The 25,853-nt window shown below is 37.4% G+C and overlaps 1 protein-coding gene across 1 annotated transcript in view; it reads right to left on the bottom strand.

The window, feature by feature from the left end:
- Nucleotides 1-3,782: 3,782 nt before the first annotated feature.
- Nipped-B (Nipped-B cohesin loading factor) overlaps nucleotides 3,783-25,853 on the bottom strand; it is a 133,527-nt gene continuing 111,456 nt past the window's right edge. Inside the window, exons 23-24 of the mRNA XM_070284836.1 lie at nucleotides 24,981-25,187; nucleotides 3,783-4,442 (exon numbers count right to left, since the gene is read on the bottom strand). Of these exons, the coding sequence (XP_070140937.1) occupies nucleotides 4,290-4,442; nucleotides 24,981-25,187 (360 nt within the window). The 3' untranslated portion in view covers nucleotides 3,783-4,289. The remainder of the gene's footprint in view (nucleotides 4,443-24,980; nucleotides 25,188-25,853) is intronic.

The raw sequence follows: 25,853 nt of genomic DNA, 5'->3' as shown, positions 1-25,853 counted from the left end.
GAGCGCCATATCACTTTGGAGGCCATCGACGACGTCAGGCCTAGCGGCTCTGGGCATCTTCAGCCAAAGTCATCAAATGCTAATCCACCGGTGCGTAGGCTCAATTCACACGAAGTTAGGGTGGCTCCAACACCGAGAAGGTGTAATCCATGTGCCAGAGAGGACCACCCTATCCGTATATGTCCGTTTTTCCTGGACATGAATGTCAATGAGCGGACAGACCTCATCCCAAGAAAGCAACTCTGCTTAAATTGTTTTTCGCGAGGGCACCAGCAACGGGACTGTACTAGTGCCCATTCCTGCTTTACGTGCCACAGCCGGCATCACACTCTGCTGCACCGCGACAATCCTACTACTAGCGTTCCAAGACCCTCCGCTCCATTTAGTCCTCGACCTGCACCCATCCAACGGATTTCCTCGTTCTCCACAAGAGTGACCACTTCTGCCGATTCCTCCAATTACTGGGTTCCGTACGACGACAGCAAGAGCAGACGTTCCCGCGGTATTTTATCCTACCAATTACGAGTCTGCCAAGGGAACCATCCGCTCCGGAAATGCCAACAGTTCCTCAAACTCTGCTCTGAGAAGAGGCTCCGAGCGGTTCTCGACCACCGCTATTGTTCCAACTGTTTGGCCCACGAACATTCCGAGGGAACCTGCCGCAGCGGTGACCGATGCAAGACGTGCAATCAGCACCACCACACTCTCCTGCATCCTCATGACCGTCCAGAGCATCCGCTCCGCTCGCAGCATCGGTCACCCCCATACTTCTAGTTCGCACATTATTGACCATTACTCATCTCCATGTCATCCAGATCACTTACGAGGGCTTCACTTCCACACACCGCGATCGCTCTGGAAGGCAGACGTACTCGAGGTTCTTAGTCCTACCATTGCCGAGTCTGCCAACGTTCGTCCGCTACGGAAAGTTCGACGTCTTCTAGCGCACAGTGATGCATCCTGGTCACGGCATTCGACGCCTCCGCCTTGTTCAGCAAACTCCTTGCGACAAGCTCCCGCCTCTCCATGGCAATCAGCCGCCTTTCCTTGGCACTCATCCGTCCTTCATCGCTACTCGTCGCTCCAGCATCAACGATCTACGCAGCGCTCTGACGCCCCTCCATACCATCGTCCTGTACGGTGTTTTTGCAACCCGAGTGATTGCAAGGGGGGGGGGGGGGGAATGTTTACGCCAGAAGGCCCCTGCTCCCCCTCTGCCCACCGAGCGTCCAAAAGCTCAAGCGCTCCCAGCTTAGCAGCGCTCGCCCGCTCTCCGCTCCTCGGTACTCCCGATCGCACGCTCCCGTGTTCCCGATCGTCGCTCGCTTCTAGGGACCGCCGTTAAGCTGGGCTTCTCGGTCGGCAGCGGGCCTTAGGCTAAGCTCAAGTTTTAGTACCAAATCGAATGCGAAAATATATGTTGCTTCGGGCACTCCGCCGATGACATTTTCGACTACCGATTTTTCTGCGTTTTTCTACTTCGTGGGATAAACTTTTATTGATCCTTTTGCGGAGGATTTTCCAGCCATCCCCCTCCTGAACACTAATTTTTATTACCCCCATTTAGGTTCAAATAGAAGACAATTTCATGGTGATCATAATAATTTTTGATTCACTCCGATATGTTACATAGTTTTTTGTGAATCGTGTCCATAGCATAGGTAGAAATGCAAAAATTAGAAGCTGAGAAAACGACGTTTAAAGTTTTTGATGCGCCCACGTTTACACTTGTACACCTTGCTTGCAAACTTGATTTGAGGCACTTAAAATTTGAATTCGATAATGAAACTTACACAGTATATTCTTTAAGTAATAAACTATTTTTTAAACTTAAAAAAAATTTGCCCAAAACATTTTTATAATGTATATCCCCCTTAAATCTGTAATATGTGGTATATCCACAGGTTTATCAAAATTGTTTGGTTCATCTTGGGAACACTATTCCAATTTCAAGTTTGGAATGGCTTCCTTTTTTAAGTATCGCTCTCCAATGAATGGATCTGAAGAATGGTTGGTTGTCATAATCTTTATGCCCAATATTGCATTTTTTCCTCCATATCTATCCCAAAATTAAATCTGAAGACGAAAATCAACAAAATTTTAAATAAGGAAAATGCCGCCTAGATTTCTTGCACTTTAAAATGCAACATTTTATGCCAGATTCGAATTCTTTGTCGCTCTTTGGAGCTCATTATTGCAGTCGATTTTACTTCTTTTGCATCGATGTCAAATCTTCCGCAGTCGAGCGCGCACTGAATAAAAAACCAAAAGGAAAAAGGAGAAACTTCATTTTCGTGTTACCAGTTGTCGATATTTGTTTGTGTTTTTAAAATAGTACATGTTGTATGAATTTGTTTTCGTTTTGTCTTTAAATATAGCGTTAGATCAATGTTTTTAATTTAAATATAGTCGAATAAACTGATAATAAAATATAACTACAAATATTTTAAATGTTTTGAATTTATAAGCCCAGAGCGAAGAAACATATTAATTCAGTAAAAATTCTTAAGCTTCAAAACTTTCTTCAATATTGTAATAAATAAAATAATATATACAAAAAATTTTGTATTATTAATTGTAAACTCCCAGGTTCTTTATTATTAATATTTCCAACAGATGGCTTTTATTTAACACAAATTCTTCTGCGATCCAAAACACGTTTTTCTTCCTTTTTAACAAGATCCAAAGTGACCGTCCCTACATTTTTACAAAATCTAACTTCAGTCTACGATTGGTCTCTTATCGATAGCTCTACAATAGCTGGTCACACTAAGGCGCGCCAAAATAAAAATCAGGTGTTTACATAATACAAGAAAAAAAAAAACACGATACTAAAAACAACATCATTGTCAGGGATCGATCCACTCATTATTATTGCCGACCAACGCTTTAACCAGCACGACCATAGCACCGATTAAAGGCGTGATGCACAAAAACCATTATGACTTTGAAAGCTTTTTAACTCTTGCTCTAGCAAAGCCAAATATAAAATTTCGTATCAAAATGTGTCGTCGCGTTCACGCACACATACACACAAAACCCACTTACACTTATGCATTGTGTGCGTAATAAACAAGAAAAATCATTCCCCGTTTCCCCTCGCCAACAAGCGTAGCGCAGCAAAGCATTGCAGATACGCTCTCTATATAACTTTGTTTTGTATGTTTTTTTTGTATTAAAATTTCTAATGTGTATTATATTAGATGTTTAAAACTAAAATATAGTTTTTTTATACGATTAAACTTGTTTTTTTAATTTTCTCAAAACGAAATTATTATATGCTATGAATAAATATACAACTTTTATATCTTTCTTTTAATTTTGTTGTATTAATTTGACCAGAATGGATCGATTCTTAACGATACAATTGCAAACTGCAAGGGTATACAAACTTCGGCGTGCAGAAGTTAGCTTTCTTTCTTGTTGTTGTAATGATTTCTTTTATTTTTGGTCTATGGGCGCAACCACTGCCTGAGATTCAATAAGTCCGAATCTAAAGCTCCGACTGTATCACTAATGTTAGAGAAAAAATCGGAGTGGAAGAAATTTGTATATGTAGGCATTAATGCCTTTTATATAATATAGGCGTAAAAAACGTATAAGGAGTACGTGGTTGATTAGCGGGATAGAACAGTTTTCTATCCACTACCAGATAACCAATTTAGGTCATCAGATAGGCGGGGGGAGGCAATATATCATATTTTATAAAATTAATAAAACAAAAAATATAAACTTAATATATATGTAAGTATATATATTCACATTTTATTTTTATTTAAATTCATAAATATACATATATGCGTACTAAACAAAAGAAGTTTTCTATAGATTACAAGAATTTATAATATGTTGTTTTAAGGAATCGGTCGTAATAGTAAAATTATAGACTTTGCAAAGGTTGCAAGCATTTTTTGTACATACATTAAATATTTTTTTATGTTAACCGAATATATTTAACAATAAACTGGAGATGTTTACTTTGTATGTTAATGTAAGTATTTAAACAATATATTCTATACATATCATATTTATTAAATTTTTGATTAGTATTTATAACCTGGTTTAGCTTAAGTTAAACTCCATTTTTTTAAGTTTTAAAATATAAACAAAAAATACAAATCCACAGCGTAAGTGTAAACCTCACATCAAAATAAATTATTGACTAATACATTTAAATTTCAAATTCTTATTATATATCTTGTAAATGGATAAATGTGATATTTTAGCCCATTTGTCTATTTTGGCGTTTACTTGTACATATCTTATAAAATAATTTAGAAAACATACGCTCACGTAAATTCTTCATTGCTGTTTTCATCATCAGATGATTCGATTTTCTTTCGTTTCCTTTTACCGCGTACTTGATATGGCTTGCGAACACTTGGTTTCGCAAGTGAACTCGTTGATTTCACAATTTGAGGTATGGGAACATCAGGAGCTTCCTACGAAAAATAATTTTTGATACAATAATATTAATACATAGCAAGCGAGTAAGAAAGATACAGTCGAGTGTGCTCGACGTATTTCTTTTGACTTTTTCATTCGTAGTTGTTTTTAAATAGAAATTTACGACGCAGTGTCCGTCCGTCTGTCAGTCCGTCTCTCCGTTTCTACGCTAACTAGTCTCTCAGTTTTAAAGCTATCTGAATGAAACTTTGCTTATAGTCTTCCGAGTACTCTCACTGGTATATATGTCGGAACGGGCAGGTTCGAACGACTATATCATATATCTGCCATACAAATGATCGACAAATTTTTAGAAAAAAAAAGTCAGATTTTCATAAAACGTATACCAAAATTCTGATATAATAAAAACTGGCCATATCTCAATGAAAAGCTACGAAGTTATAATATTTTCCACTTAATTCCCGATCGTTCCTGTGGCAGCTATAAGATATAGTCGTTCGATTTTTTTGAGAGATTTTATAAGTGAGTTTGCGATCAGCTTATTTTCCAATAGAAATTTGTGCTAAAATATTTAGTTGCTTTATGTTGTGTCACACGCGTTAAAAAAGGTCTAAAAAATTCAACCAAAATATGCAAAATAATCTTCAAGGTATGCACTATTTCATGAATATTGTTATTGTAGGTGAAGTTATAGGGTTTTAGTATTGTGTAATTTCCAATTGAGGTGTATTTTTTTAGAAAACTAACATGCGTTTTCCGTGTTTCGTGGAATATAACTTATAAGCTATTCCATGTTGAAAGCAACTAATGGGTCCAGATTGGACTCGTGGGTGTTGTCTTTAACCACAAACCAAAAACTCATCCGCGTTCGTCACCATTTTCTAACATTTTGGTAATATACATAGTTTAGTCACAACGAACTTTTCACATTCTGGAGCAGCAACAATCAAAAAATTCAGTGTGTAAAAAAAGCGTGGAATCCAAGAATATAAAGGAAATAGATTAAACAAGAAAGGAAGCTAATTTCGGCACGCCGAAGTTTGTATACCCTTGCAGATTGGTTTTTATGTTTATATTATAGATTTAAATGCTGAAAACACTCACAAAACAGAGTTTCATTACATTTTACCTATACTTATTATGTTTACAGTTTGACAATTACAGTTTTACATTCCCAGCTTTATATATTTTATACATTTACCGATCGCTTCTATGGCAGCTATATGATATAGTTGTCAGATTTTTATGAAATTTATACAAAAATTCTAGAATAATAAAATAAGCTTATGTCCCGGAGTAGATGAATATACGTTGAAAAACAACGAATCTATAAATTTTTTTCCATTAATTTCCCGATCGTTCCTATGGCAGCTATATGATATAGTCGTCCGATTTTCATAAAATTTTTACCAAAGTTCAGAAATAATATAAAATAAAAATCATATCTGAAAAATGGTGCAAAAATGTTGAAAAACAGCAAAGTTATAATTTTTTTTTTCTAAAAATATATCGAACATTTGTATGGGAGCTATATGATATAGTCGTCCGATCTGGCCCGGACGACTAAGAAACTATGTAATGTAAATATCGATAAGAAACTGTGCACTCGATATTGTTATCGACCGTGCATGATCGAAGAGGTGCGATCGCTAACCTTGAGAGCGTCAACGAGACAAGAAGTAGAGATGTCAAACTACCGGTATTCGCACCATCGGTAGTTTCGAGTTTTTTTTTGCAAACTATCGATACTATCGCGATAGTACCGACATTAAAAAATTTCTTAAAAAAGGGGATATTCCACTAATAAAAAATTCAAAAAAGTTGAGGGTATACCTTATTAATTTGAAAGAGATTTTTAAGAGTAAAGATATAATATAGTAAAAGTCTTAAAATATATAAAAATAGTCGGACAGTTTTAATTTCTTGTGATATATATATTTTTCTTCCCGTATTTCATTGTTTGGTTTCAAGCTTAATAATAACAAAAATAAAAAAATAACAAAAGATTCATATTTTATATCTTAAAAATGAAATAATATTAAAGCGGTCCTGCCACTATTCAAAAACATTGTATGAGATCAGAGTTAACGTTTAACAGTCAGATATCCACCAATTTTTGTTTTTAAACAACAGTTTATCAACTATTTTTGGTTTCAAATTGGATCTACGATCGGAAATTATTTCTCCTGCCTTCGAAAACATTCTTTCCGACTCGGTTGACGTCGCTGGAACAAAAAAAAAAAAAAAAAATTAAATAGAGGCGATACTACCGCGATTGTTTTCAAACTACCGATAGTGGAAGCTGAATCCAAACCATCGGTACTATCGATAGTACCACCGGTAGTTTGACATCTCTAACAAGAAGTATTAAATAAAGTTTTACAAACATATCAGGTGTGGGGTCAAGGCTCGTATAAAATAACACATTCGCTATGAGATACAGTGATATATAGAGAAAGTCGAAATCTGAACTGAAAGCTATCCTAGAGCTAGAAAACGTGTATTTCAGAGAAGCCACAATTTTTCATAATGAAGGATAAAAAATCAATCGAACCGGAGAAGCAAAACCTGGAGGAGCCAAACCTTGAGCATTGGGAGCTGAAGAAGCTGAACCTGGAGGAAACTTCGCGTCGGGTAGTGGAAAATTCGAGATCAAGCGACGACATTGGTGTGGACAATTGCACATGGGCAAGAAGGAGCGATAGTATACCGACAAATGGAGGAGGAGTGCCGGCGTCTGGAGAAGTTATGGAAGTTGCAGGCATGGCGATAGAGACAACCTGATATATAACCATAGAGACAACTTGTTAGAGAGCCGTAGAGCCAACATGTGTGAATGTAGTATCGATGATATTAGATCCGTAAAGATATCCCTGTTGTTATGTTAACGAAACTATAAACAACAAAGGGTAGGGTTATAAGATCGTGGTCGATCTGTAGTCAGGTTGGCCAGATATAAATAGTATAAATCATGTATACATTATTTATTTTGACTTTCATAGCGAACGGTCGTGTTTTTGTTTTGCGCTCCGAATTTTTGTGTATTTTTAGGCATTTAAAACCACCGGGGTTCAGTTTAAATTGTTAAAATACAATACCAAACTTTGCCGTTCTGCTACGCGAGTGCATGTGTCTTTAAGTGTTGAATTAATATATATATATTTTATTAATCACTTTTAGTTTTTGCGTTTTCTTGTCCCCTCTTTGTGCTGTCCCGTTTATTTGCTTGTAGCTGCACTTAAGCGGTTCTAAGCTTTCGTTTGTCCTGTTTATCTGTGCACCGTGGTTGAAGGTTATGTAAAATGGTGTCAAGAAGTTTTGGCAAATCAGCCCAGCCTTTATTGCTGGCTTTGCGATGCGGTCGTACACGCTAAGTGTCTGGACTTAACGGGACGTATCGCCATGCCTGCCGGGAGGTTGAGAAGGAAATGTTATCCTTCATGCGGCAGACCAGAAGCGGATTTAATGAGCTTAGGGTCAATTTGTCGCATAGCGAATGACCTGTTCTCAGGTCACTCAATTTAACAGGATGAAGTTTTTAAGTGAGTCGCCAAAGCGCAAAAAATCAGCTTCTGGTCGACAGCAACTGGGCGAGCCCCAGCAACCCAAGATTTGGCATACCCCCTCGGTCCAGCCCCCGACACCGACACCGACACCAACTCCAATGGTGTTGAGATCGGGAACGGCTAAAGATTCGGCAATCGAATGTGCCGGGATAAAAGGGCAGCAGCTCCGCCAGTTTTATCCGTTGAGTTCGCAGCGGTGTCCCAATCTCTGACACTGCAGACTTAAAAAAATTTTTCAACAATCCCACAGGGCAAAAAAAGGGCCGGATCACTGGCTGAAGTCGATAATCCTACGTTACCAAAGACCCTCACCGCTATTCCACCATTAAAAACAATATTTGTTTCTCGGCTTGCCCCTGACCTCGCATCGGAAGATGTACTAGCTCATATACTGAGCAAAAAACAAGCCAAAAATGTGAAAATGGAGAAATTCATTTTTTCATACCCCAGAGACATCTCATCGTTTAAGATAATACTATAGGCTTGCGGAGCAAGCTCTCTCAATTGTATTCTGATAGTTTTTCGTTTGCATCTCAGGTGATTGTGTTTACCGAAACCTGGTTAAACCCGGAGATTCTCTGCTCCGTAATTTTTCCAGGTAACTACACAACCTATAGATTGGGCCGCCTTTCCCAGCGAGGAGGTAGAGTTTTAATTGCCGTTGACTCCAGCCTTATTTCCGAACTGGTTCAAATTGACGATCTCACAGGTATTGAATTTATCTATCATTTCCAGGTAGTTATATCTATATAACCTGTTCTTATGTTCCTCCATCTGCTGAAGAGTCTATTTATTCAAAACACCTTACGGCAATTCAGGCTGTTTCCAAGATGCTTTCAGATAGAGACCAACTAATAACTCTAGGAAACTTCAATATACCTGGAGCTCGTTGGTCATCAGATGGTACGTCCAATGTCCTCCAAACTGGGGCACAGCATGACCTCATCGATGGCTTAACCATGTCTTAAATTCTTTAAATCGCTTACTAGATCTGTGTTTCGTCTCCGATCCTGAAGGTGTAAACATAACAAGAGTTGATCCATTGACGCTTCTTGAAGACCCTAACCATCCTACTTTCGAAGTGACCATCGATTTGGGGACTGTCGTAAAGACCAAACCTGATCTGAGTCGCTGAGCTCCTCACGGGGCTCTTTGCAATCCCCTTCTGAAATTGTTTACCTTATCTCTAGAAACCTCAGAATTTCCCCTTATTTGGAAGGAATCATTTATCATTCCTGTCCACAAAAAAGGTAGCAAATCGGACGCCAGCAATTATAGAGGAATCTCTAAGTTGTCGGCAATTCCAAATCTTTTCGAGAATGTAATTACTCCTCACGTGCAGCATTTATGCAGATCCGTAATTTCTCCATGTCAGCATGGTTTTATAAGATCGACCACTACAAATCTCCTGGAACTCACCTCTTTCGTTATTAGAGGTTTTCAACGTAACTTTCATACCGACGTAATTAACACAGACCTCAGTAAAGCTTTTGACTCTGTTAATAACCTCGTAGATCCTGTTGGGCATCAAATCATATAGACTTTTAATGTAGTCTAAGGATATTGTAGCTCAGGCCCTCTGAATGGCCTCAATTAGTTCTTCTTTTGTTGAAAATTGTTTGCCAGACTCATAAACCTTTCTGGCCAGCCATCCCCAAACATTTTCAATTATATTCAGATAAGGCAAGTATGGTGGCCAGCTCAGAGTTTCAACATTTTTATCTTTTAAAAAAGATTTTACAATACCTGCAGTATGTATTGGCGCATTGTCGTGCTGGAATGTCCAAGGCAAATTATTGAAAAAATTTTCCAATGGTGGAAAAGCATTTTCAAGGACGTTTAGATACGCTTTTGCGTTCATGTTTGAGGATAAGAATTGGAGCTCACAAGTCCCATAGTAAGATATGGTCCCCAAACCATAACTCCGCCTACTCGACTATGTAAACGCTCTATTTGATGCGTCTCTTTCCTCAGATCATGAAAATAATAATTGCAGCCATCTGGCCCCTCCAAATTGAACTTTTTCATCAGAAAACACTACGCGCTTCCACTCGTTACACCATGACATATTGACGCGGCACGGTTGACCGTGCTTCCTTTCGTTTGGGGTTAAGCGGTGCTTTTTTTTAAGTTTCAAACGTTTTAGATGTTTAGCTTTCGAATTAACTCGCCAAACAGTAGTTTTGCTCGCGTCAATACCTGCTTTTGCCCTTATTTTGCTCACAGAGTCATAGAAATTTGAGGCTTCCCGCAGAATCGCACGCTTATCTGTGTCGCTAAGAACACAACTTTTGCGACCTTTCATATTTTTTCCATAGTTTTGTTTGTTCTTTATAAAATTATAAACGACTTTTCTGCTTCTTCCAATTTTTTTCGCTATATTAGCTACAGAAAGGTCACAAGCAATATAGCTTTGTATTTAGATCTGTTCTTTGTACTTAGTGACGTTCCAAGACCCATAATTGCACAAAATGATTAAACTATGTTTAACATTCATAAATTAATCAAAAAAAGTTTTTGATTCAATCTCCTTGGCTGCTGAAATGACACGTAATCTAAAATGTGCTATTCAAGTGAAACAAAAAAGGTGCAGGTTATTGAAGCAATTTGAAAAGAAAATTACGGTACATTTAAACGGTACATTTTCAGACTTCCAATTTTTGTTGGAAGAGAGTATATAATATGACGAAAATAAAACACCAACAATCATTTCATTAGATCAAACAGTTGCTGAGAGATGAACAAGTAATTATGAAAATATTTGTGTGCTATTCAAGTGAAACGCAGTGTATATAGCAGTGAGAGTATATAGAATACTATATGCAAAGTTTCATTTAGATAGCTTTAAAACTGAGGTACTAGTTTGCGTAGAAACGGACAGACGGACGGACAGACGGATATGGCTAGATCGACTCGGCTGTTGATGCTGATCAAGAATATAATTACTTTATATGGTTGGAAACGTCTCCTTCACTGCGTTGCAAACTTCTGACTGAAATTAAAATACCCTGCATATATACACTGCTATATATGTCGGAACGGGCCGGACCGGACGACTATATCATATAGCTGCCATACAAATGTTCGATAAATTTTTAGAAAAAAATTATAACTTAGCTGTTTTTCAACATTTCTGCATAATTTTATAGATATGACCATTTTATATTATTTCAATATTTCGATTTTAGTTTTATAAAAATCGCACGACTATATCTTATAGCTGCCATAGGAACGATCAAGAAATTAATAGATAAAAAATTTTAACTTCGTCGTTTTTCAACGTATTTTCATCTACTCTGAGATATGAGCTTTTGTTATTATTTCAGAATTTTGGTATAAATTTTATGAAAATCGGACAACTATATCATATAGCTGCCATAGAAACGATCGGTAGATGTCGAGAAAATGTAAAGCTGGGAATGTAAAACTGTAACTGTCAAACTTTAAACATAATAAGTATAGGAAAAATGTAAAAATATAATATCTTCAAGGGTATACAAACTTCGGCGTGCCGAAGCTAGCTTCCTTTCTTGTTGAAATTAAAAGCTACCATTTACCCCAAAAAATATTCATCTTCGTTTTTTTTTTTCTTCGATTGGGTCTTAGAGGGTTAAGATGGTGGGAAGTGAAATATAGTTTCCTGAAAATAAAAATTTCTATCGTGTCAATAGCCGAGAACTCAAAGCTCGAGGCGCCGCGGGATACATTCCATATTGCCCTTTTTTTATTATCTCAGATTCCCTTTTTAACTATCTCAACATTTGCACAATGATTGCTTTAAATGCTTTAATTTCATTAAAGAAATCACAAAAAATTTATACATTTTAACCGTTTACGTGGTCATCCCTGCTTAAAAGGGGACACGATAGAGCCACGTAATATGTATCGGAAATCCTCAAACAAAATTTTTTTGTATTCATTACACCTTTACCTTCTATTTGAACCTAAAAAACAAAAAAGAAATTGTGACAAAAAAATTACATTTTGTTTTGAAGGAGAAAATACCAATTTCAGGTAATCAAATTTCACTTTTCGCCCTCTTAACCACCATTTAGGTTCAAATAGAAGATAATTTCATTCTGATCATAATCGTTTTTGATTCACTCCGATATGTTACATAGTTTTTTGTGAATCGTGTCCATAGCATAGGTAAATATGCAAAAATTTTAAGCTGAGAAAAATACGTTTAAAGTTTTTGATGCGCCCACGTTGACACTTGTATACCTTGCGTATATACTTGATTTGAGGCAGTTAAAGCTGGAATTTGATAATTAAACTTACACAGTATATTCTTTAAGTAATAAACTATTTTTTAAACCAAAAAAAAATGTGCCTAAATAATTTTGGTTTTCATGTATATCCCCCTTAGATCAAAACGGAGCTCAGCTCGAAATGGAGGCGGCCAGGGCTGCCTCACCACTTATACCATATCCCCCTTAAGTGATTCGGACGATACAAAAAACGGATGTGAATTATAAGGTCGAACAATTCAATAGCAAATTTATGTAAATCATACGACAATATTTTTATGCAACTAATTTTAAACTATTGTGCTCTGATGCGAATTAAATATGCTTATAAATTTGTTCAAAAATCACTTAAATTTAAATCATAGGAGCGATAATGTAAATCAAAATACTGTTGTTGGTAATCGAATATTTCCTTTCGCGTTTTCTGGTAACTCTTTGCATTCTCTGAGCAGGTCTGCCAGCGGTCTGTTTCAGAAGTTATTAACAAAACAAAACATGCCCTTGGTTATAAATAATGAGAAATCGCGTTTGTTCTGGAATATGCAATTGCAAGATTTTGAAAACGAAATGTGTTGAAATGAATAATTTTTAAGAACTTTTAATTTTTTGGATGACAGGTATGCCCAGGGCGGGTATATTCATCAAAAACAACCTTAACGCTCTTTTACAAACAACTCGAAACTAGCAGTGGCCAGTACACTTTCTTTGAAATTTCGATGCCGACGCACACACTGCAACACACACTAGGACATATATGGAGAAATTGTACAGTCAAAGAGGATCAAGGTTAGAGCTACCATACACATACTCCAAGGCATACCCACAACATATCATTCGATTATGCTAGTCGAAGACGTAAACATGTTACAGTTAGGTTAGTTAACTTTTACAGTTACAATTAGGAGTTAGAAGTGCATGGAATAGTACTGGGCGAAAGCTCGCGCGCAGGTACAGCGATTTGATGATAAAACTGACGGTAGCGGCGATCAAAACAAAAGGAATTAAACGCAGTACAAGGTGTCTCGTTCCCAAACAGTTAGGAAAACCTTTTTAACAGTTACGGTACCAAAGACTGGAGACCGTACAAGGAACTACAAAAAGGATACAAAAAATCAATGTACGCGGCCGAAAAGAATTTTTTGAGTTAGGAGGTTACTGAAAATCGCTAGAAGGTATAAAATAAAGGGCTAGATTGAGCAAAATTCTGGCAAGAGAGCAAGCAATCCCCACACTAATTACAGGCCCGACGTCACAGGAACTACGTCAGCCGAAGAGTCACTGAAGATCCTGCTAAATACGCACTTCCCAGGAACCAGACAAAGGAACCCTGAACAACGGAAAACCAGAGAGCAGAAATGGAAAGAATCCATCGGGCGGTAGACTCCTTCAAAATAAACAAACAAAATAAACAACTCACAAGAATACAAAGATCGGCATGCGCAGGTGCTACGGGAGCATTGAAAGCAATTGAACTCTCACTAAATCGTTGTTCCCAAAATACTAATCTCTCGCGAGCGCAAGAACTACATCCACATTGGGGTCAAATGCATAGACAATAGCATGGGTACCCGGAATCAACGACACCCCCTGAAACGAAAAAGCTGACGAGTTGGAAAGTAAAAGGTCAGAGAAACGCTCAGATACAGCAGATATTCTAGTTTCGCTGAAATCAGTTCAGTCGGTTATTCAAGACCATTTCAAACAAATGGCCAGCAAGGAATGGAATATGTTAGAAAAAGCTAAACAAAATTTTAACTGCTAAAAAAAATTACTAATTTTTTTTTTGCTATTTTCTAACCATTTTTTTATTAAAGTAAAACAGAAATGTTGTCAATATCCGATGGTCTCATCGACTGAATCTTTGTTTTTACCTGATTCAGATATACTTTTCAAATATTTTGTTGGCAATGTGTAGTTAAATTATCACATCCCACTTCTTTTGAGTCCATATCTGAAAATTAACATTCTTTTTTATACCCTTGCAGGGTTCAGTCAGTTTGCAACGTAGTGAAGGAGACATATCCGACCCTATAAAGTATATATATTCTTGATCAGCATCAACAGCCAATCCAGCCATGTCAGTCTGTTCATCTGTCCATCTGTTTTAAAGCTTTCTAGACGAAACTTTGCATATAGTTTTTGACTACTCTCACTGCTATATATGTCGAACGGGCTGGATCGGACGACCAATTCATATAGCTGCCATACAAATGATCGACAAATTTTTTAGAGTTTTCAAATGCATTCTATTTCTCATTTTACTTTTACCAATCTGCATTCGGCTGAATACACGTTCCACTTCTGAATTTCACCAAGGTAGGCTCATTAGTTTGATTGCAACGTGTGGTAAGGTGTGCTAATGTGTTGACCCCTGCGGCATCTCTGTATTTCGAAACCTTTACTGATTTTTCGGTATTTTCCAATTTTACAAAATGAATTTTCTCATAACACAACCAAATTTCTTAAATATTTTTCTTATGGAAGTATTTCAATACATTGATAACGTCTGAGTTGTTCGTGCCCAGCATGTTATCGGGAAAGAAAATTGAACTATTTAAAAATTGCCAGAAGTAGCCGAATCCTTACAAGAAAAAAAATCTAGATTTTTAACTAATAGCATTTCAGTAGATCTTAGAGCATTTCCAGTTTAGAAATTGGTAATTCTAGCAATAAAATTGCTAAAATGACAACACTGCTGGGGACCGAGAAGGAGCGGTATAACTCCCATCAGGCATATGCTGTGGGAAATTCCCGAGCATCGAGGGACCCCATTAGGAGCTGGTGCGATTAAGTAGGAGAAGCTGGAACTGGTAGCGAGAACTGAGGAGGAGCTGCTGCAGGAATTTCAGCGATTGAAGCAGAAGGTTCAACTCTCGCCCCAGGCTATTATGGTCGTGACGCACGCGGGACGCTAGGAGTCCCAACGGGAAGCAGGCCGGAGCCCACCAGAGTCAAAAAGTCGAAAAGTTCGCAGAGCAATAATAATAAAATGGTACGTCATGACGCGCAGGGGACTATCGAATCGGTGCTGGTCATAAAGAAGTTACAGCTTAAAATCAGTGCCGTGCTGGTCGATGGCTACTCCAAGGGCTCCGCCTCAGGCACAAGCCAGCAGACCACCCCCACGCCACTCTCCCTTAGGATGCACCCGCAAACAGACCAGGAAAGAGACAAAGGAGCAGGTCAAGGCAAAACCCAGACCCAAGAATTCCCAAGGCAAAGCTGTGAACAGCGAGCACAAAGGGAATAACGCACCTCACCCAGCGATGCCCAGAAAGTAGCGCTATTACAGCAACGGTTAATCTCATTCCGCATCCTACGCGGACGTTGCTCGAGACGGGCAAAATTCGGGTTGGATGAGTGGTCCGTCGCATCAGACAGAAATCGGAGACGAATATAGAACTATAAAGAGAGCGAATCTACAATGCTTTGTCTGCGTACGCTTGTTGGTGACGGGAAACGGGGAATGGTTTGCCTTTCTATTTTTAGATCTCGTTTATTACGTGGGTTATGTATGTATGTGTGCCTGAACGCGGCAACACATTTTGAGACAAAATGTCATATTTGGCTTTGCTAGAGCGAGACTCTGAGCTGGTGCTATGGTCGTGCTGGTTAAAGCGTTAGTCGACAATAGTAATTAGTGGATCGATCCCAGACAATGGCAATGATTTTTTTAGTATCGTGTTATTTTTTATTCTTTTAATAATTTAAATTTGTTTTATATATTATTTTATTTATTAGGTTATTTAAAAACGTATTGAAGCTTAACAACTTATATTCGCTAATAGAACGGGGTATGGACTTATAAAATCAAAACAGGCATGAAAAAAATAGAAACATATTAAAAATATATATAAGAGGATTTATAATGAAACAGCTTTTCATTCGACTAAAATTTGTTTTCAATCTTTTTTTTTTTTTAATTTTTTTAATATTTTTATATAATTAAAACAAATACGTACGTGTGTTTACATATGTATAGAAACAAAAAAAGAAAAAAACTAAAAAAAAAAAAAGGAAATCTAGTCTAACCAGGATTTGAACCCATGCACCTTAGTTTGACAGTCAGATGCCTTAGCCACTAGACCAACCGGCAAGCAGGCCTCGGCGCGCCCAGATTCGAAGTAGAATCGAAGCATTGCGGGTTCCACGTTATACCAGGGGTGTTAGTTGAAGTTTGCCGGTTTTACTGTTGATGCCGCTGGCAGTACTATATACATTTGTATCATTCGACATATATGTCATTTTTTTCTGTTGACATTAACCTCAAGAAATACACAAGTCGCATTCCGTCAAAATAAAAACATCATACTTTTTTTCCTCAGTGAGTATGTCGAGTTTCGTTCCAAGTAAATCGAATTTGCTGGACCCATGTGGTGTCGTGTAATTCAAGTTATTCAAACCTTGGTAAAATTGTTAAAAAGGATCGCTACCAACAACAAATTATCAATTAGAATAATTCGTTGATCAAAAATCGGCCGGAATGGGCCCGAAAACATGGCATGGTTATCTTGCAACATGACAACGCGCCTTCTCATACCGCTAAACTGACGAAGGACACATTGAAAGGACTTGATTGGGAAATATTATCGCCCCCGCTGTACTCTCCAGACCTCGCCCTGTCCGACTATCACCTTTTTGCATCGATGGGACACTCACTGGCAGAGCAGCTCTTTGCCAATTTTGAAGAAGTCGAAAAATGGCTCGTCGAATGGTTTGCCTCGTAAGAAAAAATGTTCTTTTGGAATGGTATCCATAATTTGCCTGAAAGATGGGCGAAATGTGTAGAAGCCAACGGTCAATACTTTGAATAACAAATTTTTCACATTCTCTTGAGAATTGAGTGTTTTCTTTATCGAAAAAACCGGCAAACTTCAACTAACACACCTGGTATACCGCTGAAACCCGCCATACGACAGATTTTTTTGTATGAGATGTCCCCTCTTTATAGTTCTATACTCTTTGCTCCGACGCAAAAGACAAAGCCACGCAGGAGTCATGATTTAAATGTAGGGGCACTGGCCACAAGCACAACACGTGCCAAGCCAAGCTCAGGTGCGTTCTATGAACCGGTGGAGGCAAGCCCGTAAAGGAAGTGGGTAAATTGGTTAAGTTTCTCCATCTTAACAGAAACCACTGCAGAAAAGCAAAATATTTAATGTGAAGCCACTGATCTGCTTACCTATAGCGACGATGTAGTGATAGTCATAGGTACGAGACCGACAAACTGTAGGCACCCTAAATGTTGAAGTGTTCCTAGCCAACATGGATGGCAATACCATTTCCGGCGATGCATACCATTTCTGCGCGGATGATGTATCTGCGAGAATCAAGGCAGCTTGCAATGCGGCGACGGAAAAAGAGGAGCGACTAGACGGCATGACTAGACGGAAGGCGACCAGTCCCTTGGTGGAACCAAGAGATAGTCGCACCCATAAGCGAGTGCCTCTCTGCGAGGCGGAGGTGTCATCGAAACTGTGTACTTCTGCAAGTTTCACTACAGGGAAAGGAAAAAAACCCTTGAAGGTTGCCATTAGAGCAACCAAGGGGTTCGCCTTCAGGAGCTTTGCGACGCGGCTGACCAAAAACCTTTTAACTTAGCATACAAGCTAGTCATGAATAGGCTCGCCAGACAGCCGATCCCAACATCCCAGAAACAGCTTGGAGCCATAATCTCCACGCTGTTCCCTGGCCAGCCGCCTCTAATGCCAATCGGCATGGCAACCGGCGAAGCGACTTTCAACAGAGAGGAGGAAGCCCTGAGCGCGGTGGCAAGGGGCATTATATCTAATGCCTTTGACCAGATGGGATTCCAAATGCAGCACTGCACGCCATAATTAAGGCTTATCTGATCGTATTCACAAAGTTATAAAATAAGTGCATTAGCGAATCAACCGTTCCGAGAGTCTGGAAGCAGAAAAAGCTCGGGCAAACTAAATGTTGTAAATGGGTCCATATTCAGGCCTGCTCCGGTAATCAAAAACAGCAAGATTTTTTCGTTTTCGTTTTTGAAAACGAAATATTTGGTGTTCCAGTTTTCGAAAACGAAAGATTTTTTCAATTTAAAAAACGGGCACCTTTTTCTGGCCGGAATGAAAAGTAAACGGCTTTTTTTATATGAAATCAGGTCTTATTTACAAAGGACAAAAATAGTTTATTCAGTGATGTTTATTCCACACCACCACAAGATCAATCTGGGAGGTAGTTATTTTATACAAAATTTATTTCTGACCCCACCTCAGATTTGACTACAAAATTTTTGCCGTGTTCAACCAGTTTTCTCGTTTTGGCGATAGGTCGATAAGTACATCGCAAAAAGTTATCGTCAAGGTTGCCATATTGTTGATGGAACGAAACAGCCAGTTAAAAATACTTATAAAATATAAATAAATACATTAATAACTTAAAAGGAGCGCCAAAATTGTTGTTTGTAAATAATGCTATTTAATTTAATTGCTTAAATAGTCAAAGTTGACCAAATAATTAATTGAGACCACCTGAATTAAAACTGTGAAAAATGTGGCAGCATCTTAGAGGCCTAGATTTCCTTAACTCCATTATTGTTTGCCTTTTCCCGGCTTCAAAATAGGCAATTGTAAATGTACAGCTGTGTTCACTGAAATAGCAGTGCGACAGAGGAACAACTTCAAAACGTTTTTTTGTACATATTCCTTTTTGCAAGCTGATCTATTGCACATTGTTTTTGTAAAATGGAACCTAAAGATAAGAATCGAGAAAAAATTCCGTTAGATTTGCTCTATTTTTATGTTTTATTGATATTTTTTCACATATGCAGCTCGTTTGGGCCGATCACTGAAATAGCAATATTTAATTTTCTTTCGCAAAAAGTGCCGAAATTTCTTTTAATTTTGTAAAAAATGAGTTTAATTACGGTCGTTATTATAGTTTATACTATAATACACCTTTACAACGCAAAAAAAATTATTTTCGTGGGCGCAGGACCTCACTGCTCCATGAGAGAAAGGTATCAGATTACTTAGCCTAGAAAGAAGGGCAAAACATGTAAAGAGACTCCAAATCTTTCAAATTGTTATTTTAGAATAGTTTATAAATCATAAAATATGAACCGAACCCAAAAAAACCGAGGTACGATTCGCAAAACCACAGTTGTACGGGCTCGACGCGTACTTCGCTTCAGCAAAGCTCGTCCTTTTGCATCCTCTAGGGATATATGAGCGGGAATTGGCATGGGAATCAGTCATGGGACCATTCGCCGGGGACTTATTGAATAAATTTTAGATTCGCGAAGTCCATGGAAAATGTCACTGCTTGGTTACAGGCATATCAAGGCCAGATCCGAGTTCGCCAATAGCCACTTGAACTGCCACTATTCAAATGGCGTAATATCCTTTGGACAAATGACTCCAAACTGGTTTTATTTAGTGGAATAGGACAAGACAATATGTCCGTCGACCTCCAAATACAAAGTACCACCCAAACCATACGCTGAAGACAGTAAAACATGGTGGCCTAAAAATCATGGTTTGGGTATACTTTTCATACAACGTTGTAGGTCCCGTATATATGATCGGTGGGATCAAAAACCATTATGTTTATGTCTAAATATTAAAAACTGTCTTGCAGCCGTATACTGAGGAAAATATGCCATTAATTTGGACGTTTTAGCAGTACAGTGACCCTAATCATACCATCAAGGTGGCCAAGGAGTGGGTTCTTAATGAAAAAGTGGATGCAATGCCATTGCCTGCACAGTCCCCGGATATAAATCCGATCGAAAACTTATGGGGGACATCAAGGGCTACGTATTAAAGAAGTTTCCGACTTCTAGGCCACAGCTTTGGCAATTTGTGCAGGAGGAATGAGGCCATATTCCCCTCAAGCGTTGCTAAGACTTGGTGGACTCCTTGCCACCCAGGTATGAGGCTATGATAGCTTCTAAAGGCTATTTAACAAAATATTAGATCATAGTCAATTAGAATTTAAGAAGAAATAGGTTTCTTATACGATATTTTTAAATTTATGAAGAATTTTAGTTTTCCACTGCTATTTCAATGATCGGCATAATATAGACCTTTTTTGTTGTTATTAGCTATATCTTCTATAAGGTTTATGTTACCTAAATTAAATGATTGTGGTATTGTTAATAATTAAATACACTAAGCCTTTATGAAAAAAAATTTATGAAAATAGTGTTTGTAATAGTATTTTCCAATCTTAAACGTGCAGGTCGTGGGGCACTGCTATTTCCGTGAACACAGCTGTAAAAGGAAGCTCTTCACGTCATTTGCTTTTCGCCAAAAAATCAAGTCAGCTTCTTGAGCAATAAGAAACGAGAAAACGAAACATTCCAATAGCAAACATTTTTCGAAAACCGGAGCAGCTAAAAATGAAATCGTACGATTTCGCCCAAAACGAAAACGAAAAAATTTTACGATTACCGGAGCAGGCCTGATTATCTTTGTCATAAATAGCATAACAAAATTGACCATTTTTGAATAAATCCTTCAGAATATTCTCGCTCACGTTTGTATTGTCTTCCGATAAGGTTACACTGTGTTTGATTTGGAAACGGACGGCACATTAAGAGCCTATTTACACCAGGCTGCGTTATTGCGTTAACTCAGTAAACGTAGTTTTTTTTACTAGTAGTTTTAAGTGGTGGGAAAAAGTTGCGTCAAAGTTGCATTCATATCGATAACAACAGATTTGTTCGATTTTCGTATCGATTACAACAAATTTGTTAGATTTCTACTCGATATTCGGACTATCGAACAAGTTCCACCACCAAATCGAAAAAAAAACCAAGCAGCTGACGATTGATAATTCAAATAATTCAATCTGATTTCAAAAATGGCCTGAGACTGGGCATCGAAAGAATTGTCGGGACCAATTAGAAGAACTGGTAGAAAAGGAAAAAACGGACTCTGCTTCATCAGGAAAAACGAAACAAACTTAAAACAAACAATTAAAATAATAATTTATAAATTTAAAATGTATATGCAAATTATTTATTGGAAATGTACGCCCAACGCTTCCCTAATGCGTTTAGCATTTTCGCTTGCATTTCCTATACAAGTTTCTTGATCGGGTTGTCCATCCCTTATGGGGGGGAGTAAGGTTAATTCGGTGCAAAAAATACCACTTTTATTGTGGCGGAACGGCTAAAGTTAGCTTAATGAATTAAACACCATATAATAACACAACATTTGAATAAGTTTGGATACATTTTGTATTGAAAAATATTTAGAGGTAGAGAAGTTATAGGGAATCTCCCGAGTCGCCTCCAAAAAAAAGTTGTTTTGCGGTGTACATCCTAACAGTCCACAGGGTCATCCGATCTAAAAAAATTATACCTCATTCGTTAAAGGATAAGTGTCCCGAGGTATTCAGGAAGCGTTTTTTTTTTTAGTTTTTTTGTGATTTTTTAGGAAATTTGAAATTCAAAAACCCGATTTTTTACTAAAAAAAAAACGTTATTTCTAAATTTAAAAATATATAAAAATTAAAAATTAAAAAAAAAGCCTACGTGAATACCTGAGGAATTAGTTAAAGAATGTGTGTGCCAAATTTCAGGAGAGCAAAATTCAGGAGAGCGCTTTAAACTTTGTGATTCTCATGCATTTAACACCAACCGACCTTCGTTCAACTCCGCATAACTTCGTCAATTTTCCCATGATCGATGTAAAACTTGGACACGATATTCTTAAGATATTAGGCCTTAAAAATAAAAAATACAAAAAAAAAAAACAAGAAAGGAAGCTAACTTCGGCACACCGAAGTTTGTATACCCTTGCAGATTGGTTTTGATATTTATATTATAAATTATAATGCTGAAAACACACACAAAACAGAGTTTCATTACATTTTGCCTATACTTATTATGTTTACAGTTTGACAGTTACAGTTTTACATTCCCAGCTTTACATTTTTTCTACATTTACCGATCTTTTATATGGCAGCTATATGATATAGTTGTCCGATTTTCATAAAATTTTTACCAAAATTCTGAAATAATAAAAGAAGCTTATATATTTAAGTAGATAAGAATATGTTGAAAAACAACGAAGTTATAATTTTTCTTTATTCATTTGCCGATCGTTCCTATGGCAGCTATAAGATATAGTCGCCCGATTTTCATAAAATTTTTACCAAAATTCTGGAATAATATAAAATGGCTATGTCTCAAAAATGATGCAAAAATGTTGAAAAACAGCCAAGTTATAATGTTTTTTCTAAAAATTTATCGAACATTTGTATGGGAGCTATATGATATAGTCGTCCGATCCGGCCCGTTCCGACATATATAGCAGTGAGAGTATATAGAAGACTATATGCAAAGTTTCATTCAGATAGCTTTAAAACTGAGGGACTAGTTTGCGTAGAAACGGACAGACGGACGGACGGACAGACGGACAGACGGACATGGCTAGATCGACTCGGCTGTTGATGCTGATCAAGAATATATATACTTTATAGGGTCGGAAACGTCTCCTTCACTGCGTGGCAAACTTCTGACTGAAATTATAATACCCTGCAAGGGTATAATTACGAAAAAAAAATTAAATACCCCCCTTATTGCACACTTTTGATCTGGATACGGCAAGGAACCTCGCTATAGTGGGGTATTCCGCAGAGGATCCTAAGGTGTTCAGGGCAATCCCTGAATTTTGAAGCTCCTCAAAGGTTGCTGAAGACGTCCCAGTTAACGTCGTTGTTCATTTTCGTAATTTTTTTTGTTTCAAATAATTTCAAACAAGCTGTCAAAAACTAACGCAACTAGCGTCTTGCGTTATTGCGTTAATTTCGATTTCGATATGTAACTCAGGTCGGTGTAAATATACTATTAAATACTAAATGAAGATCCGCCCGCATACCGGCCCCTCTGTATGCTAAACACATTGGGGAAGATATTTAAGCGCATCATATACAGAAAACTAGAGAGAGAAATCGAAGAACCCAGACCACTATAGGGCCACCAGTATGGAATCCGGAATCCTGTACGAAATGCGATCGAAGGCAGAAGATAGCAAGGCGGCTCCAAGCAATACTGCCTTGTATGCACCCTCAATGTTATAAATGCCTTCCATACCTCATTCAGATGACAGCCGACTATTTTAAGGGCCGCGTCCAACTTTACAAATCTACAAATCAATTCTGTGAAACTACGGGATTGCTAGGCCTTCCAATACTGGCTGGCTGTGGGGTTCGCTGACGACATCGCAATTATCACGGTGAAAAAAAAGCACCTGGCAGACGTTTCTACGAAATGCAGGGTAGCGGAAGCAGTGCTTATGAGCAGCAGAAAGGCCGTAGAGAAGATAAACTTCCGGGTCGGTACTATTACCATCGAGTCCACGGTCTCAGAAGAAGCGATAGGCCTTGGGCCTTGGACTTACAGACTCATTCCCTACTTGATCCCCTGGATCCGCCGACCGCCAATGCAGTTTGACTTTCACACAGATCATCACAGGCCATGGATGGTTCAAGGCGTAACTGCACAGGTTCAAGCATGAGGCAAGAGCTGCGTTGGAATCAGTAACGAACTGTCACCTTTACACCCGACAACCTAATTGGTAGCATATTAGATACCCCATACAAATGGGCTGCTGTTGCCGATCTGATGCATTTAAAAGTTCTCTAAAGCCTTAACAGAAGGGAAATCAGTGGAGACGGCACTACATTAGAGAGAGCCTTCACAAAAAAGAACACAGAGTGTTTTTGGACATATCTGCAGCATTCAGAAACGTAAATAATGAAACGGCTAAGAGCGACCAACACTCACCCCGCCATCAACATCAAGATAAGAAACCTTCGAGGTTGTAGGAGCGCAAAGAGGCACACCGCAAGGTGGGGTCCTATCGCCCCTCCTATGAAATCTGGTGGTAGACGACCTAATTAAGAGATTCGAGAAGAAAGCACCAAAGATAAAAGCTTATGCGAATGACATAAGCATAATTATCACTCATGGAAACAACGCTCAGGGAGATATGTGATTGGGCAGAGAAGGAAGGACTCAATATCAATGCGTATAAGACGGACCTCATTCTCTTCACCAAGAGATACAAGGTGCCGCAATGGATACCCTCAATAATTAACACAGCCAGGCCTTGAAAACACAATTCGAATACCAATGTACTAGAGAGTGCGAGAATATGTAAATATGTAAATATGTAAATATGTAAATATGTAAATATGTAAATATGTAAATATGTAAATATGTAAATATGTAAATATGTAAATATGTAAATATGTAAATATGTAAATATGTAAATATGTAAATATGTAAATATGTAAATATGTAAATATGTAAATATGTAAATATGTAAATATGTAAATATGTAAATATGTAAATATGTAAATATGTAAATATGTAAATATGTAAATATGTAAATATGTAAATATGTAAATATGTAAATATGTAAATATGTAAATATGTAAATATGTAAATATGTAAATATGTAAATATGTAAATATGTAAATATGTAAATATGTAAATATGTAAATATGTAAATATGTAAATATGTAAATATGTAAATATGTAAATATGTAAATATGTAGACCACAGAAGCTAATGCTAATAAATAATTTTTTTATTTTGTTGCTAGCTTTTATGTTATGATTATATGTTCCGCAGACAATGTCTCATTTATGAATTAAAGAGTGTGGAAGCGGACACGGGTATGTGGAACAATTATAATTGTGAAAGAAAGCAGATAATTGAAGATATTGGTCAAAACCTAAATAAATGAAATTATTGAATAGGCGCAGAACTTACTTCCTTTAAGGTATCCGAAATAGTAGACGCGGGAATGTGGCTTAAGTTTAAGCTTAAATCATCGCATGAGATAAGTGATCCTTTGGTTGAATTGATGTACACCATATTGTCAGATCCAGCCGAATTATTTAAAATGGATTTTTCACGTAACTCCTCACCTTCAGAATCTCTATCTTCTGGATCCAGTTTTAGCATAAGTTTCTTAAACTATGTGCAAATATAAAAAAAATTAAATAATATAATTCAATATAATATAATAAATATAATGTAATAATAAAAGCAAGTTAACTTTGGCACACCGAAGTTTGTATACTCTTGCAGTTTGCAATTGGATCATAAAAATCCTTCCATTTAAGGGGGGACATCTGAGTAACTGGCAAAAAAAAAACCCATTTTCTAGAATTTTTGTTGGCCAAATGAAAAGGCCAATCGAAAAATTTTAAAAAAAGGTTTTATAATGTTACATGTGAAGTACAAAATATATTTTTTTGGAATAAATCGAAAACAAAATGGCGGCTGTGCAGCATTTCTTCGTAGGCCCCTTTTTTTTAAAGGGGGTCCATGGCCGAAAACCTAACGTCCTTAATTTTTTATTTAAACCAAAAAATCAAATTTTGTTAGTTTCTATAACTCAACCGCTATCGACACACGTAGGATTTTTTCGATATTTTAATTTTTTGCAAAATGGTGAGTGATTAAATAAATGTTCAATTTTCATGAAAAAAAAAAACGTCACAAAATTGTTGATAAAAAACAGTAAGCAAAAAAAAAAAATCCTACGTGTGTCGATCGGTTAAGATTTGTTCAAGTTATGTTTTCGACCAACTCAAAAAAAGTGGTTTTGAGAAAAACGCGTTTAAAGTTTTAAAATCG

The sequence above is a fragment of the Drosophila kikkawai genome, chromosome 2R, assembly GCF_030179895.1.
Source record: "Drosophila kikkawai strain 14028-0561.14 chromosome 2R, DkikHiC1v2, whole genome shotgun sequence".
NCBI classification, from domain to species: Eukaryota; Metazoa; Arthropoda; class Insecta; order Diptera; family Drosophilidae; genus Drosophila; species Drosophila kikkawai.
Note: the sequence above shows the minus strand (reverse complement) of the source record. Positions and strands in the feature narration are given on the sequence as shown.